The sequence below is a fragment of the Fusarium musae genome, chromosome 6 (assembly GCF_019915245.1).
Source record: "Fusarium musae strain F31 chromosome 6, whole genome shotgun sequence".
In the NCBI taxonomy this organism is placed as follows: domain Eukaryota; kingdom Fungi; phylum Ascomycota; class Sordariomycetes; order Hypocreales; family Nectriaceae; genus Fusarium; species Fusarium musae.
In genome coordinates this window covers 3,251,816-3,269,747 of record NC_058392.1, presented here as the reverse complement: position 1 = coordinate 3,269,747, position 17,932 = coordinate 3,251,816, and the positions used below count along the sequence as shown (strand labels likewise).

Genomic DNA, 17,932 nt, shown 5'->3' with positions numbered 1-17,932 from the left:
TGACAGCAAACGGGCCGGGCCATAGAGTTCAGGAGTCCACTCTGCTATGAGGGCCAATCAATAACATAGATGCAGCAAATAGCGAGGGTCTAACGCCGCCAAAGCGTCACCAGAGGAACGATCGATAATGCACTTCAGTACGGAGTACCTAAGTCCTCATTACGAAGAAGACTCACGGCAGGCCGTGGAGTCAGATGAGATACGATTCGTACTATACATCAGAAAGAAGCAACGACCTCGTCATCATGCGGGAAAGCTGATGTGTACTCTATGTAACTCAAATATCCATGCATGATTCACATTGGAAGCTGGCTAATACAACGAGTCTGACCCATGCTGACAGCTCACAAAATAGTTGGTCGGAAAATACAACACAAAGCTGATGGCCAACAACTGAGACAGTTACTCTAATGCACGGCGCTCTCTGTAGCCTATGTACTGATGCAGACATGCAGAGATGGCACAAAATTCAGTTTTTAGCGTTGGACCAGATCTCCCGACAACAGCCAAAAAGCAATACAGCCAAAGGATATCACGCCCACAAACTCTTTTGTTTCCACAAAAGCCATGTTAAATATCTGCGCCGCAATGATGCTCAGGCTGTCCCGAATCCCCGGGGCTGGCGTCAGGATTGACATTGCGGCTTGCACCATAAGCTGCCGCCACGCTCGCTTGTCACAATCTGGACTCCATCCGGTGGCTCCACCTCCAGAGACCTGCTGAGGCAAGGCCCGGTCCGCCAATCGCACACGTCGGCCTGCAATCACGTGAGATGAAGCTCATGCGGAAGATCCTTGCTAGCTTGAGTTGACTGCATGTCTCCCGCAATCAGTCCCAATTTTCCTCGGGCGCCGTGGCTTTAATGGTCGGGCCGCCATACCTTAATGAGACAGGCGAGGCTACCATATCATGGATTTGATTTGCTTGTCGACATGCAATGTGATGATGGAGGGGGTCAGTCCAGGGGGGTGTCAAGAAAAGTCGAGCAATCATTTTTTCCCTTATGGCGTGGCAGCGACCCAAATATCTGGCTCTCCAGGCCACTAACAAAATAAAAATACACACTGCATGCAGAAGGAATTCTGGGCCTGGAGGGGAGGGAGGGAAAAAGAAAAAAACGAGAACAAGGGTTGACGTCTGCAGCTACAGTCGCATCCATCCATCAAAGCCTGCCACGTCGCAATTTCACGGCGCGGCACGGTCGCTGGACACTTCGCGCCATCCCGGGGCTGCATGTCATCCTGCTCCCTTAAGACCCGGGTACACAATTACAGTGCGAATTTGGTAAAGGGGGCGCAGAAGCCGATTTCTTTGCCAATATTGGAAAAGAAGCCGCCGTCAGTCTGCCCCTTGTCACTTCCGCTTCATTCCCCTCTTCGGCAAAGGAGCAGGCCAATTATTGCCGTGTCCACACCTCAATTCCATAAACAGGAGGGACTTGAAGAAGAAAATATGTCATGGGCCGTTTGGTGCGTCGTTTGCACGTACATGTGTGACGTGACACTGGCCTCAAGATATCTCCAGAACTACGAAGCAAGCAGAGGTGTTCTTTGCCCAGGTACTATCGCACCACGAGACCTCGCCTGCATGCACGGCGACCTGCAGGCTGAAGAATGCGCGTTGATCTGGCCTGGAGTGCCATTTTATGACAAGACGGGAACGGGGCCCCTGCGAGAAAACACGCCCCTGGTTCATTCTTTGCTCTGCTTCAACTTGATGGTGAATCGTAATACACCTTGCATTTGTTGTGGTGCCAATTGTCTCGGTCTTGGTCCAGCGATTTCTCGTCCATTGCAGGTTCAGCCAGCCCAACCGCCATAATGTCTCCGTTGAGCGGGTCCAAACAATGCTCGATGCCGGTCACCAGTGGTTCAGGCGAGCAGCAAAAGAACGGACAAGGACTGGTAAAGAACGCTGTCACGGAAGACCTTCTGCCGACCCTCGAGGTGCCGTGAATCCCGGGACACGGAGCAGGACTCTGGTGAAGCTGGCAACCCCCCGGCACCAGGGGAAAAAAGTATTTTGCCATGGCAGTTAAGCGGTGAGGTGGCCGATCTGAGTCCAATACTCCGTATGCATGCGTCCGACACCTGCATTCCTTTTTATCTGCAGAGATCATCGTTTTCATTCGTTTGCGCTGTGCCGGGCTCGTATCCGAGTCGGGCGGGCGAAACTACTTTGGCGGAATTATTATCAGCACTCTCGTAAGACATACAAATAGTGATAGAGTGGCCAGAGTGGTCAACAAAAGAACTGCCGGCCAGGGGCAGGCAAACAGACCTGAGACAGTAGGTAGATGCACATCGCCTTTCTTGGAATGACCTATCTACTGCAGCACTCGAGATGCATCGTTCTTACCGCTTCAAAAGAAAGGAGCTTCTGCGGGATTGAATCATCCCTTGCAGGCCCAGCGATCAGCGTTGGGTGAGGTGAAACCCCGCCCTTTCTTCTCTTTGGGCTTTGTGCATATCCAGGCTCACAAGGCGGGATGCCATCTCGTACCACTTTGCTGGTTAGACGGCTGCATGGCCCTTGACACCGTGACACCTGGGACCTTGTTTTGTACACAGATGGAGCACCAGGAATAGGATGGGGGATGGGGAATGCCTGCAGTCGACCGTTTACATGGCTATTTCTTGGTTGCAATACGACCACGACTGTGATCTGTCATGTACTTTTCGATACGTACTAACTATGCCTTAATTGTACCATCAGTGCACCCCTCGCGGTTGGCGGACCGGTGCGCTCGTGCAGCCGCAGGATCACGGATCACCCGCAATTCGATCCTGGTTTGAGGAGTCAAAAGTTCTTCTACTGCACGTACCCAGTCAAATCGTCAAGCACAACCTGTCCAGGACGGCCACGTTGGTTGTCAAGGCATCTATCTGCAGTGTTCTACAATGAGCGGATCATTGAATGGCTGCTGTATCACTCCAACCCAGACAAGTTGAGGAACATGTTTCATCGACCACCAGGTGCAAGTTGCACAGCGCCGTTTGTTGCGGTGTAGTTGCTATCAATGGATCGAGCTTGGCTCCGGGCCTCTAACCAACCTAACGGGCGGGAAAGCTGGCTGCGCTGTTTTACTCGTCATAGAGCAAAACGGCATTCCCAGTACCAGAACAACCCTCAATCAAGTGCGGGGTCTTTCTTTTTGGTCGGCGACTTGACAATGGATGGCGGAGATATCATCAAAACTCTGCGAACATATGTCTGCGACACGAAATTAACTGCCCGAAAAGTCCCCGCTGCGGCTTTTATAAGACAGCCAAACTGAGCAGTCGACAGAGGCTTGTCTTACACCGCATCAACCGCATTCGACTCTCTGTGAAACCACATTCAGGCTCTCGACAAGCACCGGTTGTCTTATGCGACCATACTTGCTCATTCTCCTGTACAACTTGGTCACCGTTTCACCTAGCACTGATCCCGACATTGTAACCATGGCCGACGTCGTGTCTGAAAACCAGGCTTATTTTGGGTGCGTATAATGAATGAGCATTTGTCCTCTGTACTGGATGATCGTTGCCAAACCCTTTGGGCGTGTACGGCTTGCTTAAGTTACTGGCCGTCTTTTCTTATGCTCCAAGGTAGCAGAGCACACGACCGCATGCGATGCAGTGCTACATATTCCATCTAAAGTCCGTCGCTAATGTAGTACAATTATAGCAAGATCGCCACCGAATATGACCAGCGCAATGCGGATGCGATTGTGCAGCTAGAGCGCGGCATCCGAGAGAGGATTCCATTCATTGGTGTCAAGCAAGACGCGAGGTTGCTAGACTACGCTTGTGGTACCGGCATGCTCTCGAGGGTACGAGTTTCCCCTCCCAGGAGAGATGAGCTCCGAGACGTCGACTTGGACTGACAGTGAGTTACAGGTCTTAGCACAGCATACAATTGAGGCTATAGGCATTGACTTGTCGGAGGAAATGGTCAGGGTATACAATGCCCAGGCTCAAAGCCAGGTCAGTAACATCCACCAGTCCATCACATGAGCATGGGAATCTGTTGCCACGCATCGATCCCCTTCAACCTCTTCAAACAGATCTGAATATCCTAACTGCGTGTAGGGCTCTTCACGCCAAGCCTACCAAGGCAATCTGGCTGATCCTAAGGACCCCTCCCCAACAGCCTTTGCTGATAGCAAGTTCTTCGGATTCGACGTTGCAGGCGTGGGGCTCGGATTCCACCACTTTGACAAGCCCGATCTAGCATCCAAGCAATTGGCCGAGCGCCTCAACCCAGGTGGCGTTCTCTTCATCATTGACTTTGTTGCCCACAAGATAGACCCCAAGGATGCCGCTCTGCGTGGTATAACACATCACGGGTTCATTGAGGACGAGATCAAGAAGATGTTTGAGGATGCTGGACTCACGGACTTTGCTTACCAAGAGCTCCCGGAACCCATCACATTCAAGGATTGTCACGGCCACGATCATGGCCACGAGCATGGTCATAGTCATAATCACCAGCACAATGAGGACAATCACGGCAACAGTAGTGAGCATGTTCATAGCCATGGGACGAAGAAGGGCTCAACTACGACTAAGAGGATATTCATTGCCAGAGCGTCCAAGCCATAAAAGAGTGTCTAAGTATTGTCTTGTCAGCCCTTGACAGTATGCCACCCAGCATCAGAGGCAAGGTATATGACCCTCAAATATGTACGGTGTCAGTAGTTCACACGGCGCAAGCTGCCGACGGCCGTCATCCTGGCATTCGGCTTCCAAAGACGACACAGAATGTCTTGTTCAATATCATTACTTAGCTGCATAAATAACAAGTCACACTGACACCTATAATTGCACAATATCCCTCCGATGAGCTGTCTCATACACCATCAATGGTGGTTCCCAGAAGAAATAGCAATCTGAAGTCACCTACAATCGTTGCAGTCAAAACCTGACTATCCAGGGTACCCAGCTCTCTCAGTGCTCCTACTGGCGTTACATCAGCCACCAGACACTGGAATGAATAAAGAGACTCAGGTCACATTACAAGCCCAATACAGCCCAGAAACAGCCCGTCCGATCCAACAGTCCGGTCATGCTTTGGTTAAACAGCCGTTCGTGACCGGAGGCTACTACTAGCCCGGCATGAGTAAGTCAGCCCTTCGCCCTGGCAACAGACTCCATCCGACGAAATTTCTCCCTTCAAGTCTTCCCTCACACCCTTATACCCAACTGGACCGTCCCGTCCCGCCCTTGCGGTCGAAGAAAACCTTGTCCGGAGGAGGAGCCGCGAGTAATGGTGTGCGGATGCATTCTTCCAGCAGCAGCCACGCCACTTTGGATCTCAAGGGATGAAGTGAACCATCCTTGGCACATTAGTCGATGAATAGTCGAAGTTGGCTATGGGAAATTAGAGATGCCGTGTATTGAAGAAAACAAGAGAAGGGAGGGAAATGGCTTGTCCGGGGCGGTGCGATCCCGTGTCTGATGGGCGGGAGAGGGATATCATGTGAGAGTCGCCCCTCCAGCCTCATCCGCGCTCCCAGAACGCTCAGAGCAAGGGTCTCCCAACTCGTGCGACAAGGCTTTGCTCTGCTGAAATGCTTTTGGCCACGCCCTTTGTTATTGAAAGGCATTGGGCGACTCTTGGTAAACAAGTGTGAAACACACTTTTATTGTTGACGCTGGTGCCACCGAGCGGACGTCTGGTCATTTCCGTCGAATGCGCCAGCTCAAGTGAATGAGATACGTATCGATGACATTAGCCCTGTCGTTGTCTGTGCGAGGTCAGCTTCGATTATTGAAACGTCTGTTGGTCATGAAGTGACCGAGTGATGCAATCATTGGGGTCTGATCGTCGGGAGATTATGAATTACCATCTCTGGACTAGGGGGGACTTGGCTCAGCTGCTGGTGCGATCCGAGGACATGTTCATTAAACAATCAATTCTATGCTCTAAGAAACCATTTGGGTGCCAATGCCTGGAAGATTTTGGTCTTGACAAGCGGCTAATCTTGGCCGTCAAGTTCAACGACAAAAGCGCCACCAAGGAGAAGGGCCGGCTCTTCGATTCTATGATGCTCGTAGCTTGTATGTTGTTAGTGAAATGGGCACATGAATAATAAACAAGCCCCGTCGACTGACCTGAGTGTTCCAACACCACCTGCCTCCAATAAGAAAGTTGGTCCTTCTCGTAAAGCGTAGCCAGCCCATCTCATAGCAAAGGCACGCAAGATGTGTCCATGGGCAACGAGTAACACGTCGCCGCATTGGTCGCTTCCTTTGTCCATGGCTGGCTTGTGATATTTCTCACGAATCTCCTCTATCAATTGGTCAAGTCTTCTGGTCACATCATGGGGAGCCCTGTGACAGTGTTAGACGGAGCCATTGGAAGTTGACGATCAGATATAGGGTAGTCAGGTTTAGACAAATACTCACTCCCCGCCAGGACATCCATCCTTCCAGATGTCCCAAGACCCTTTGATCCCTTGTTCAGCTCTGATCTTACGAATCTCAAGTGTTGTGATCCCTTCGTAGTCACCGTAGTCCCATTCCCGGATGTAGTCCGTGACCTCCACCTCGGCTTCACATTGAAGGCCAGTACCATCAGGAGCACCGTGAGGTGTCCAAGGTAGAGGGCGATTCAGCCCGAGGTTGAGCAGTTCGAATGTACGCTGGGCGCGTTTTCGTGGTGAAACGTAACTGGGCAGCGTATTAGTTCACTCTAGATCAGATAAAATCAACTTTGGTTGGTGTTAATGCGACGTGTTGGACTTCCGAATTGTCTGGCTCTTGGGAGGCTTCGGTGAAAAAGTCATTCTACATGAGGCCATACTACAAGTACTCTCATATTGATTGTTTGGGAATCATGGTCAGTCGAAGGAGACTTACATGTGAGCAATCTTCTTGGGGGCAATGAGACGATCCGGCCCAACAAGAGCCTTTCCTGTGGCTCTAACACGCTTCTCGCCATTGGAAGTGAGTGGGATATCAGTCAAGCCAGTATGACGACCATCAAGTGACCATTCTGTCTCGCCGTGGCGAATAAGAAAGACACGCGGAGTTGACATTGTTTAGAACGATTGGAATTTGATGGGGAATTTTGCGAATTCACTTGAATTTAACACAGTAACAGTGCCCAGAGTTCAGGCTATATCGAGTCCGCGAGACTCTGAAAAATGCTGTATTAGGTGTTAGCCACGCTTCTGGAGTGGCCAGAAGGAATATGATCTGACGTGTCAGTGGCCTGGTGATGGCGGGGTCAGACGAACCACGTCAAAGTTTTGAGAAGTATGTGGATGGAATGGAAGTAGCGGGTATTCTATTTCACAGGAAAAGAGATTTTTCAGGCAAGGAAACAAAATCGAAAATAAATCTCTACCTAGAAAAGGAGGAGAAAAGATGGCGAATGGATTATCTCCAACCTTGATTTTGGTGTTGAGGATGAACCTGGAAGTGGATGGATTACGTTTGGGTGACAAACCCCGCTGTCTCATCAGTCAGGTACCATGTGGAAGGGTACCTTCCACGTATTCCATTGACGTTCTTTCAACGTAAACATTCGCCCATTTTTGGAAAGAACCTGACCGACATGGTGCCTAAGGTAGGTACAGGCCTCAAGGGTCTGTTTTGTTAGCGTCTGTACAACGCCAACCAAGCCTAAGGGGAATACCTTAGCTGTGGCGAAATACTTATAAGTGGGCCTAAAAATAACAAAACAGACCCTTGAGGCCTGTAGGTACCTAGATCACACTCCCAAGGGTCCTTCTTGCAGGATAAATGCTACTGCTCCTATGCGGCGGCCGCTTTTGTCGCTTGCCTAATCGCAGTGGTTGAAATCACGCGTGTCCATTGGGTGTATCAGCTTGCGTCTCTGCTTCAAGTATTACGCTGTAACTAATGGTCCAAGGTGAGATAATGGTCGAAACGACAAGTGAAACTCTTTATCCTCACGATAACACAACAACTGCCTTAATAAAGGTACATAAGAGACGAGTAGATTAGTAAATAAACAGCCGTGAATCTTATTCTCGCCAGGTGCAAATGCCCCAAAAATGTGATTCGCGAGTCTCAATCAACTCGGTCAATCATCCATTACCGCCGTTCTTTCTCTATGAACATGAGAAAACCTTCCAATCCTTTGACTTCTGACCTTCTTTGTTCATCTCCTTGTAATTGAATTCTTCACCTCCTAAGCCTACAATGAATGTCATGTCAATTCTTTATAATCTTACCAATCCTTACCAATATTTTACTGACCTCAACCCCCTAAGCCGTGACATCAACGATACCTCATTCCCCCACGATGCCCCTCATCCCCACTACATCGACTGCACCCTGCTTAGTAAGGCCACCGGTACCGCAAAAGATCCACTCGGCGCCCAACCTCCGTGATGCCGATAATTCTTCCTCTGCCGTGACCGTAACCCGGCGATCCGCCTCCGACTCTGTTGAAGATCCGACGCCGTCGACTCCTCCGATTGAGCTTCAATTCCTCGATTCTAGATCAAAAACCTTGTCTCTACCACCGCTCAATCTATCACGACCGACCCTAAGCTCTACGAATTCGTCCTCCTCGACATCTGGCTCATATTTTACGGCCGACAAGCTGTCACGCCGACAGCGCAGTAAGCTTTCAGAAGAGATCTGGAAGGGATACTGGTGATACATACGACCTACTGGACAATAAAAAAACATACAATGGCGGTGCATCAGTGGACCAGACAAGAAAAGTTCAAGCGCGGTGTTTGGGCTGTTGCCTTTGCAGCATGTATTTTTGCCGGCACCATCACAGGCGCACAACTAAAGACAGATAACGAGAAGAAAGAGGTATGGCAAACAGAACGAATCACAAAGGGCATGACTCATCAATTGGACAGGCAATTCAAGAGTTCCGGGCGACATCTCCCAACGAACAAATAGCTGCTCTCCTATCCCAGCGAAAAACTTTATTATCACAGAAGGCTGTCCTCCAAAGGAAAATGGATGACTTCGAAGTGCGTGTCAAGGAACGTGAGGCTGAGAAGGCGAGAGAAAGGGAAGGCCCATGACTGTGGCGAGATTAGAGGATTAGTGCGGTTGTATCATTGTGTTGTGACTCTATTGGACTGTTGGAAACGAAGCATAGGCGTTATGGATGGTTAAAATGTGGTTTACTGGACACCGGCATCTGCTAAACATACATTATAGAACGGAGCTTGAGAGAACAATAGATTCGAAGCTTCGCCCGAGACATACGGTTGTTTAATTAACGTTTTATTGATTGAGTTACATGTCATGTCTTCTCCCTACGCCTGACCGCCCTGCCATGCCATGCTCCTGTCCGTTTTTATTCATCAAATCGTCTGGCACCATTCCCGGGTGACCATGCACTTCTAGTAAAGTTCGTCATAGTTGCTCCTTTTACTCCAGGACACCCTCGGCAGTGGGCAGAGGAATGGCTCGGTACAAGAGGATGAGAGCAGAGTGAGACTCACCACCACCGGCGAGAGTCGCAATCTTGTCAGCTTCAACCTCTGAAACCTTGTCGTCGTTGAACCACCACCACTTGCCGTCCTCCTCACCCTTCTTGCCAGTCTTGGGATCAACGGGCGCAGCCTTCTTGACATATGAGGTGTAGTGGCCACTGTCGGCGCTGGCACCTTGATGTGTCACGACACCTCGGAGCTCGTACAGACCAGATTGATTTGCACCATCGTCGTTTCGCAGCTCGGGGTTGATGAGAGCGTTGAGCTCCTTCTTGGCCTCAAGAATTGAAGCGTTTCTCTCAGCCTCGATGTCAGCGTCTGTCTTGTATGTCTCACCCTCCTCGCCCATGACAACATCGCCATCTGCTGACTTGCCCTCCTTCTTCTCAGCCTCCTTCTTCTCCTTCTCGGTGGGAAGACCGGCACCGCCTGGGATATCGCCGACGTCCTGATAGTGAGTCTTCTTACGTCGCTTACGGGCCCGCTCGATATCCTCTTCATCCTTGCGAATCTCACGAACCTTGTCGCGCACAGGAATAAGAGCCTTCTTCAATTCGTCGGAGCAGAACTCAACAATATCAAGCTCCATGGGGAAAGTAACCTTTCGCATGATCTTGGCCTTCTTCTGGGTCTCCCGCTTCCAGAAAAAGCGCACAAAGTGCACTGTCAGGTACTTAGGAGCACGAGAGATCTTGGAAGTCTTGGTGTAGACTGCATCACGACCCAGAACCTCTGACTGCTTCTCGAGCTTCTCTTTCAGGGCGGCGGCAATGCCATCTCGCAGATGATTTGTTGAGCTGTCGATGTGGCAGTTGAGCTTGGCGAAGCTCTCCTTGTTAATGATGGGCTGCTCGCCAGCGTTGCGCGCCTCTTCCTCATCACACTCCATTACCGAACTGAACTCGCCAGACATGTACTTCTCCACAAAGGAGATCTCCGAAGTGTTTTCGCTTTTGATGCGGAGCTTCTGGTTAAGTTGCTGCACAATTTGGGACCAAGCCTCCTCTGCATCCTGCTGAGCAAAGCCTTGTCCTGTCTTGGACTTCTCCGCAAACTGGGGAAACACTACTCGCAGAGCGTTCAAGAAGTTCATGGGAGGGAAGGAGTCCTGGGTTTGTCCCATTCTCTTGTACAAGTTTGACAGTTGAGATGCCAAGTCCATATTCGTGCCTGTCATCATAAAGCTGCTGGCGTTGCCATCGGGTTGGTACGTATCGAGCGCCTCCTGGAGCTCTGGAATCAGACGCAGAGTCTGGAGGGTTGAGTTGAGATAACATGTATTTCCAAGGTTGATCAGACCAGCAGGTGTCGCACCAACTTGCTGAGCCTGCTCCGCCTCTGTCATATCCTCGACAAACTTGATCGCCTCTTTTGGTCGGACAAGGGCATCGCCACCAGCGCTTGGGGTACCCATCATCATAATGACCTGGCCGTTCTTCAAGCCGATTTTACTCATGTCGGCATCATCTTTGAGTTGACCACCTTTGAGCAAGATTTTTTGGCGTTCGGGTTCGACGTTGGTCAAGCTGAACATCTGGAGTTTGAAGTCCTCGCCAGTAGAGCTGGGGTCGATCTCGACATCGTGTTTCTTGCCTTGATGTTTCACCACGACTGTGATCTGTCAGTACCTGTTTGTGCAATTGGGCTAAAGATCATGAAAGCTCAGGCATGAGAAAGTTACTGACCAGATATGGACGACATGGTTTCGGTCTATCGGAGCTCAAGCGTTGAAGGAGGGGTGTGGTAAGACCAATTTGAGTCTGTCCAGACACTGAATGCCGTCTATTCGGGGGTTCCGTAAAGGAAGGCTCTAAAAGAACAATATACTAGCAGAAGGAAAAGAAGAGATCCTGAGTCAGCGTCCCTTTGCTCAAGGTCGATGTTTGCGAGGCGTGGAAGATGCTAGAGGTGCGTCACTAAGTGGTACCTGGACGAAGGCGAAATGTTAGTGGGGAAAGCGGTGTAGCTTCCGCGGGGCAACCAGAGAGAGCTGTGGCTGTGATATTATCGAGCCACAGACAGCTCTTGAGGCTCAAGCTTCACACGTGAACCTCTCCAAGTTTCCCCATCATTGCCCCACCTAAAGGCACGGGAGACGTCAGGCCTGGCGACGCCTCACTAACAACTGCGCCTCGCCTCGCCGAAGCTCCAACCTCCAACGTCAACGTCGACCGACCCCGCCGAGCTCCGTGTTCACCATCGACATCTACATTCGTGCTATTTCTAGTTAATTGAGGACGTCTGAGGACGTATTTGCTGTCATGGTACATGCCCAATGATATCTCACGATCCGGACCGCAAGCTGACAGATGTCCCCCGCTTAGTCTCAATCCCTCCGACCCTACCTGCAATGCGTACGCAGCAGCTTGACCGCCGCGCTCACACTCTCCAACTTTGCTTCTCAGACCGCCGAGCGACATAATGTTCCAGAGATTGAGGCACAAACGTCACCCGAGGTCTTGCTGCAGCCCTTGACCATTGCGCGCAACGAGAACGAGCGTGTCTTGATTGAGCCCAGTATTAACTCCGTCCGTATTAGCATCAAGATCAAGCAGGCCGACGAGATTGAGCATATACTTGTCCATAAGTTTACAAGATTCTTGACGCAACGTGCGGAGTCCTTCTTCATTCTGCGGAGGAAACCTATCAAGGTTGGTTACTGGTCATGCGATCCTCAATTGAGTTACCCCTGACTGACGTTGTTGCAGGGCTATGACATTTCTTTCCTGATAACAAACTTCCACACCGAAGAAATGCTGAAGCACAAGCTTGTCGACTTTATTATTCAGTTCATGGAAGAGGTCGACAAGGAGATCTCTGAGATGAAGCTATTTGTGAGTAGTTGCACTGCAATCCTAAGTCAACTCTATGCTGACTTGCCGCAGTTGAACGCTCGAGCACGATTCGTGGCCGAGTCTTTCCTTACACCTGTAAGAACAATCCAATCGCTATTACCACATCCTATGAGATTACTGACCTCAGCAGTTTGACTAAACCCCTCAGCTGGTTTGAGGCTTGGAGTTTGCTTGGGAGTGTCGGCTGCCGCAATGTTTCTGTGACCAGGCAAAATGTATCAACCATTCGTGATAGCATGGATCGAACTGCGGAGGCTCTGATAGGCGAGCCTCATGCCGTCTTGAGAAGGGAGGTTCAAGATAGCGACATTAGACATAAACTTTGCCGACTTACCGAATTGAGATGCGTATCTTTCTGGAAACGAAACCTTTATTATGTCTGACAATATCGTTCTTGGGGTAGAGGCCATGATTTCCAGTCTTATGCCCAAACTAGTATGTACCTACCTAGTTCTTGAATCAGAACACTGCCAGTTGAGGAAGGAGGCATCGTCGTGATTGCCTCGTGGGATCAATGGGTCTTTAGGTAAGAAAGTAACACGTTTTTGGATCATGTACCATTATCTCATCCTTAATAATTGATCAACTTTCATTTTTAACAAGCATTATTGTTACAATTATTGTTATTCTCTCAGTTACTGGTCACTGCTGAACTCAATTGTTGCAATAGCAAGTGAATCACTGTCAGTCACTTGCAAGGAACTATCTCTGATACCCCTTTTCTATTGTGCTCTGCTTTCAGCCTTCTCACTTCTCGCCCTTTAGACAAGTGCTCAGCACCGTCAGGCTAAAGTGTTTTCACATACTCTCTTTTCTTGGAGTCAATGCTTTGACCCTGGTGCTGCTCCGTTGCTAGGCAGCTTTTATTTGACCGTCAACAGCAATTCAACCACAAGTGCCCATTGCACTATTTCAAGCTTGACAACGCTAACCTGTCATGCCTGCACCTTCATCGCTTTGAATCAGTCGCTGAGATTCTTCTGCTTTCTCTTTCTGTCTTCTGCCCTTTACAGTTGACATTATTTCTTTCCTTTCATCCTCTAACCCTGACCACTCTTCGACCTTGACACTCTGGGCCATTCCGCTCTATCAACTCAGATCATCTGTGCTCTTTCAAGATAATTTGATCAAGGTTTGTATCCTATCCCTTGCCTCCTGAATGAGGAAGCCCTTTAATTCATCCATTCTTCAGCCTTCAGAACGACCCTCATCCTTGAAATACTGACTTCTACCCAACAGTATCACTTGGCAACGCTAACTATCCATCAAGCACAGTGCTGGCCTTTAGATTCCCCGAAGGCATTTCTTTTCTTTCTCGCCTACGTCCTTACGCCCTTACGCCCGCCATACAAGAGCCCTGCTTACCGCCAACCCCAAAACCCGAACAGTCACACGCGCGTCTTGAACGCAGCTCTCCGATTGCGCCCAGGTTATTGTTTCAGTAATCTTTCTGATTCCGCCTCGCTTTCGTCATCACCAGTGTGTTGCCAGTCCGTAAGTCCTCTTTCACTTATCTTTGAAAGCTGCCGGTAATATGAATACCTGCAAACACCATCGTCCCGTTCTTCTCACCCATCTTTGCCTGTATTTTATCTCGCTGCCGAATCTGACTTGCCTTTCAAACAATAAGGCGGGGCTCAGGAAGCTCAAAGAACCGCGTGCACTCCCTGGGCGCAACCATCGGCTGAAGCACTTGCAATGCAAACACTCCCTTTTCATTCTTCAACTAAACTTGTGCCTGCAACTCATTCTTGGGATCACACACTAACAGTGAACTTCAGGAAAAGTTTCTATAATCACGTGTGGCCCTCATTGCTCTGCCCTTAAAGTTCTGAACACTCCCCTGTTCTCTTTCTCTTTTTTCTGTCATTCTACCAACGACTTCGGGTGCCTGAGCTTTCATCATCTTCTTTGATCTCCAACTTGTCTCACGGTCAAGCGACTTATTGCAGACACGCAGTTAAGATACACAACTGCCTGTCTAAAATTGTCCCTCACCGTGCCCGAGATACACGGCACAAGGCTTCGGCTGGTAAGCTTTTCCCGCACTCCTACCTAATACCTTCAACAACTAGGGATTTATCTCTAGAGCGTTGCGGTTCAGTATCTATTCGTTGAACGATATTTGGTCAATGACGTTGATGTGCTGACTGACAACTCCTTCAAGTCAGACCAACCCCGATCACTTCTGCACCACCAGATCGTTCTGTGCTTCCGATGGCTCACGGAGACTCCGGGGCCCAACGCTCTGGCCAGACAGCTTCCAATCCTCCTTTCAATGCACCGACCTTCTATCCGCAGCCTCGCGGATTCCAAGGTTCGGACGGTGGACACCAACCCGAGGCTGCTTCGAATATAGATTCCAACGCGAATTCTTGGGTCCCATCGGCCCAACAGGCTCTTCACAATGCCCTTCAGGTAAGTGCTTGACACTCACACAGACATGGTCTCTCAACCATCCACTAACTCTGATGCAGGCCAGCGGATACGCTGGTACCCAGCCTGGCATGAACATGGCAACGGTCCATCCTGCACAGTACTCTGGCTTTTCTGGACCTCCCACAGCACCGCCAAACAGCCCTTCGGACGGTGCTTCTCATGCAATGTACTCAGTCATGTCATACGCCCCTAGCGCTGTGGCTCCTTAGATGGGAGGCCACTACCAGGGCAATGGCATGAACATGATTGCTGAGACAGTCAACGGTACAATCGATGACATGGTCAACAACAACAACAACAGCCATGCTGCTCATTTAGCATCCGGGCATGTTTCCCACATTATGGCTAGTGGTGCTACCCCTTCATCCAACAATAGCCCCGAGCATGTTATCGTAAATGGATCGGCAAATGCTGCTACAACAAATGAGGCTTCTCGTGGAAATCCCCTTGCAAACAGTAACACTGGAGGCCTTGGTGGCTCAGGGATTAGCAATCGCCTTCCCAATGGTACACAGCTTATCGTAAGTCTTAACTTTGTCTCGTTTGTGTTATGTTGAGATACATAAAGTTTTATGGCAAATCTACTTCAAGACCCATCCTAACCTTGACGACCCTAGGCTACTCAGCATACTCAGAGCGGCAACTCTGGCAGTGGAGGACAGACTAGCTTCTTGTCTCCTCCCCGTGGTCGCTCATCGGCATCTCAGCCGGGCAGCCAACATTCTGCTCGCTCCCACCCTGTTACTGGTAGTCAACAGTTCTATACCCCTATTGGGGTTTCCCAGACCAATGTTTACAACCCCAACTTGCCTCAGAGTGTTTCCTACAATTCGGGTCTTTCTCTTGCAAGCCCCAGTCACACTCCGCAACACTACGGCGGACATCGCATGAGTGCTTCGCAGTCTACTCCCAACTCGGGGCCTGACCAGTATTTGACAGAGCCGCGAAATTACGCACCACGATTATCCGCCCACGGTATCAACAGCTTACCTCCTCCTCCTCGATTCGACTTGGGTCTGCAGGGTACTCCTATGACACATGAGCCCGCCCCCCAGGACCCTTTTGGTAGCCCCGAACGTGCTGAACCTACTGCGTTGATTCCATTCCCGAATCTGCCTCCGCCCGCTGTACAGCAGGCCATGCTCACAGCCCCTATGGCCGGGCACTTCACCAGCAACATGTCGCCTGAGCTATCCCAGTTGGTAGACACTCCCTCAGGTCTTCCCACCCTTGAGACTGCAATGAAACCTGAGTTCTTTCCTTTTGCAAGCAGCCCTGGCTCTGCCAAAGCCTCTGTTGCCGGCGCTGTTCGTCTTAAGAACGTGAGTACCTGTTTAGTCTGAGCTTCATTTCGCTTTTCTGATCTCTTTAGATACCCTTCTCAACCAAGCGCGCCGAGATTGTGGCCTTTATCGGCCGCAATAGCCGTATGTTGCCAGATGTTGAAGAGCCCATTCACATAATCATGGACAGGGCAACGTCCAAGACCATGGACGCCTTCGTGGAATTTGTTACCATGGAGGATGCGATGCGTTGTGCTGAGAAGCACCACCAACATTCTCAGGCTGGCCGTGTGAGTCGTCTGGGAGAACGCTCCATTGAGGTTGAGCTATCGAGTCAGTCTGCTCTTATGCAGGACCTCTTCCCTCTTGCCCACGGCGTGTTTTGGGACGGCGCAACTCCTAAGGTACTTCCCAACAACCATCAAGAGCCTTGGGAGAATTTCAAAGGCTTCATCTCCCCTGAAGAGATGGTCATGCTCGTTAAGCATGTTGAGGTGCCTCATCGATCTCCGTTCTCGAAGGAGTGTCCCCAGCGCCCCTACGAGTGCCTCATAAGCACTCTCCGCAAGTTTCCCTGGTATGCCGCTGACTACATCACCATTTCTCAGCGGGGTGCGATGTACAAGGCGACTATCAAGCTCCTTCGTCTGCTCAGCAGATCAGTCTCGCAGCAGGATGATCCTGTCAACCTCACCTCCCAACTTTTTCAGCGAGTTGTTCAGACTGCGATGCAGTGTCATGGTTTTACCGCCCTTCAGAAGGATAACATTGCCTTTATGGTTCAGATGATCCCCATGGAGCAGCAGCGCCGTCACCACCAGCCGGCCAACGCAAACTGCTGGGTTCACCAGTACGCCATCACGCGAAAGCCCGGCGCTCCTCTCGACCTTGTTGAGTGGTACATTCGACTGATTCGTGAGCAGAGCACTCGTGATGTCCTGGTCCGCCCTATCCATGAGCGTACCGTCATTCAGGAAACACTCAAGGAAACTGATGAGTACTGGGGTTATTTCTTCAACGAGGTCAACTACATTCAGGGTCCTCAGTTTGATCAAATGACTCTGGAACAGTGTGCCTACCTCGAGCTTTCAGCTATTGAGCGAATCCTTGGCCGCGCTCTCGGCTGCAACTAAACAAACTACCAGCGGTACCGTTCTTGGTCTGCTTCGGTGCCCTGTTGATGACAACTTGATTTGCTCCCTGACTTTGCACATCACAATTCGGCCGACCGATTTGCTTTTTCTTTTCTTTTTTTTTGAGACGGCCCTATGAGGCTACTCATTTCGCTTCTTTTAGATTTCATTTTCGCACAACGCCTTGCATCTCAGCGTCGCACTGGACTACGTCACCAGTCATCTTTGGTCATCTTTTTCAACACCCAAGACTCCCTAGCCACTTCTTCAGCAATATTTGCTACTCAGCTTTTGGTTGACTTACTCGGGGCTAAGGCTAGAGGACCATAAAGACTGGAGGAAGAAAACGCGTGGCGCACTAATAGGCATGTTAATTCGGGAGCGAGGATGGATGCCGGCTCAGGGTTATACAGAGGACGCTAATGGTTCGGAGTTTAAGGAGTTTGAGGGATATTGCCTGTTCTTTTGGGTCACTCTAGAGTCCAGTGGCTATATAAAAAATAATATAATTATAAAAAAAAACCAAGAAAAACATAGTTTTTGGTAAATAGCGGTGGCTCTGATGCCGTGCTCTGATGTTGACTGGGTTGATGATTCGTATTGATTGTACAGTGTACGGAGTATATCCATATCCATCCATGGATATCAATGTTTGTGTCCGTAGTGCTCTGCATCATGCATGCCCCGACTGCCTCACCTTTTGCAGGTCTTCTTGGAAAAGTATTTTGCATTGTTATCCGGGATTTACTTCAACAATGGCTTGTCGGACGTTGCATTTTGTCACATATCATGTTTTGAATC

The 17,932-nt window shown here is 49.9% G+C and overlaps 7 protein-coding genes across 7 annotated transcripts; 5 read left to right on the top strand and 2 right to left on the bottom strand.

Moving 5' to 3' along the window:
* Positions 1–3,443: 3,443 nt before the first annotated feature.
* On the top strand, positions 3,444–4,586 carry J7337_008869 (uncharacterized protein; the record flags this gene model as incomplete). Its single annotated transcript, XM_044826475.1, has 4 exons — positions 3,444–3,481; positions 3,670–3,814; positions 3,882–3,968; positions 4,074–4,586. 4 exons carry the CDS (start codon positions 3,444–3,446, stop codon positions 4,584–4,586), a joined length of 783 nt encoding a protein of 260 aa, XP_044679392.1.
* A 1,376-nt stretch (positions 4,587–5,962) lies between these two features.
* On the bottom strand, positions 5,963–7,024 carry J7337_008868 (uncharacterized protein; the record flags this gene model as incomplete). Its single annotated transcript, XM_044826474.1, has 4 exons — positions 5,963–6,026; positions 6,099–6,317; positions 6,393–6,656; positions 6,846–7,024. 4 exons carry the CDS (start codon positions 7,022–7,024, stop codon positions 5,963–5,965), a joined length of 726 nt encoding a protein of 241 aa, XP_044679391.1.
* Positions 7,025–8,654: 1,630 nt separating this feature from the next.
* Positions 8,655–9,004, top strand: J7337_008867 (uncharacterized protein; the record flags this gene model as incomplete). The annotated part of the gene is made up of 2 exons (XM_044826473.1): positions 8,655–8,783; positions 8,834–9,004. 2 exons carry the CDS (start codon positions 8,655–8,657, stop codon positions 9,002–9,004), a joined length of 300 nt encoding a protein of 99 aa, XP_044679390.1.
* Positions 9,005–9,356: 352 nt separating this feature from the next.
* On the bottom strand, positions 9,357–11,122 carry J7337_008866 (uncharacterized protein; the record flags this gene model as incomplete). The annotated part of the gene is made up of 2 exons (XM_044826472.1): positions 9,357–11,032; positions 11,107–11,122. The coding sequence occupies 2 exons, from the start codon at positions 11,120–11,122 to the stop codon at positions 9,357–9,359; spliced, it is 1,692 nt and encodes a 563-aa protein (XP_044679389.1).
* Positions 11,123–11,682: 560 nt separating this feature from the next.
* On the top strand, positions 11,683–12,415 carry ARPC4 (Actin- protein 2/3 complex subunit 4; the record flags this gene model as incomplete). Its single annotated transcript, XM_044826471.1, has 5 exons — positions 11,683–11,685; positions 11,746–12,072; positions 12,130–12,255; positions 12,307–12,351; positions 12,407–12,415. The coding sequence occupies 5 exons, from the start codon at positions 11,683–11,685 to the stop codon at positions 12,413–12,415; spliced, it is 510 nt and encodes a 169-aa protein (XP_044679388.1).
* Positions 12,416–14,493: 2,078 nt separating this feature from the next.
* J7337_008864 (uncharacterized protein) lies at positions 14,494–14,924 on the top strand (the record flags this gene model as incomplete). The annotated part of the gene is made up of 2 exons (XM_044826470.1): positions 14,494–14,694; positions 14,754–14,924. 2 exons carry the CDS (start codon positions 14,494–14,496, stop codon positions 14,922–14,924), a joined length of 372 nt encoding a protein of 123 aa, XP_044679387.1.
* Positions 14,925–17,131, top strand: J7337_008863 (uncharacterized protein; the record flags this gene model as incomplete). Its single annotated transcript, XM_044826469.1, has 3 exons — positions 14,925–15,236; positions 15,333–16,037; positions 16,088–17,131. 3 exons carry the CDS (start codon positions 14,925–14,927, stop codon positions 17,129–17,131), a joined length of 2,061 nt encoding a protein of 686 aa, XP_044679386.1.
* Positions 17,132–17,932: the final 801 nt, after the last annotated feature.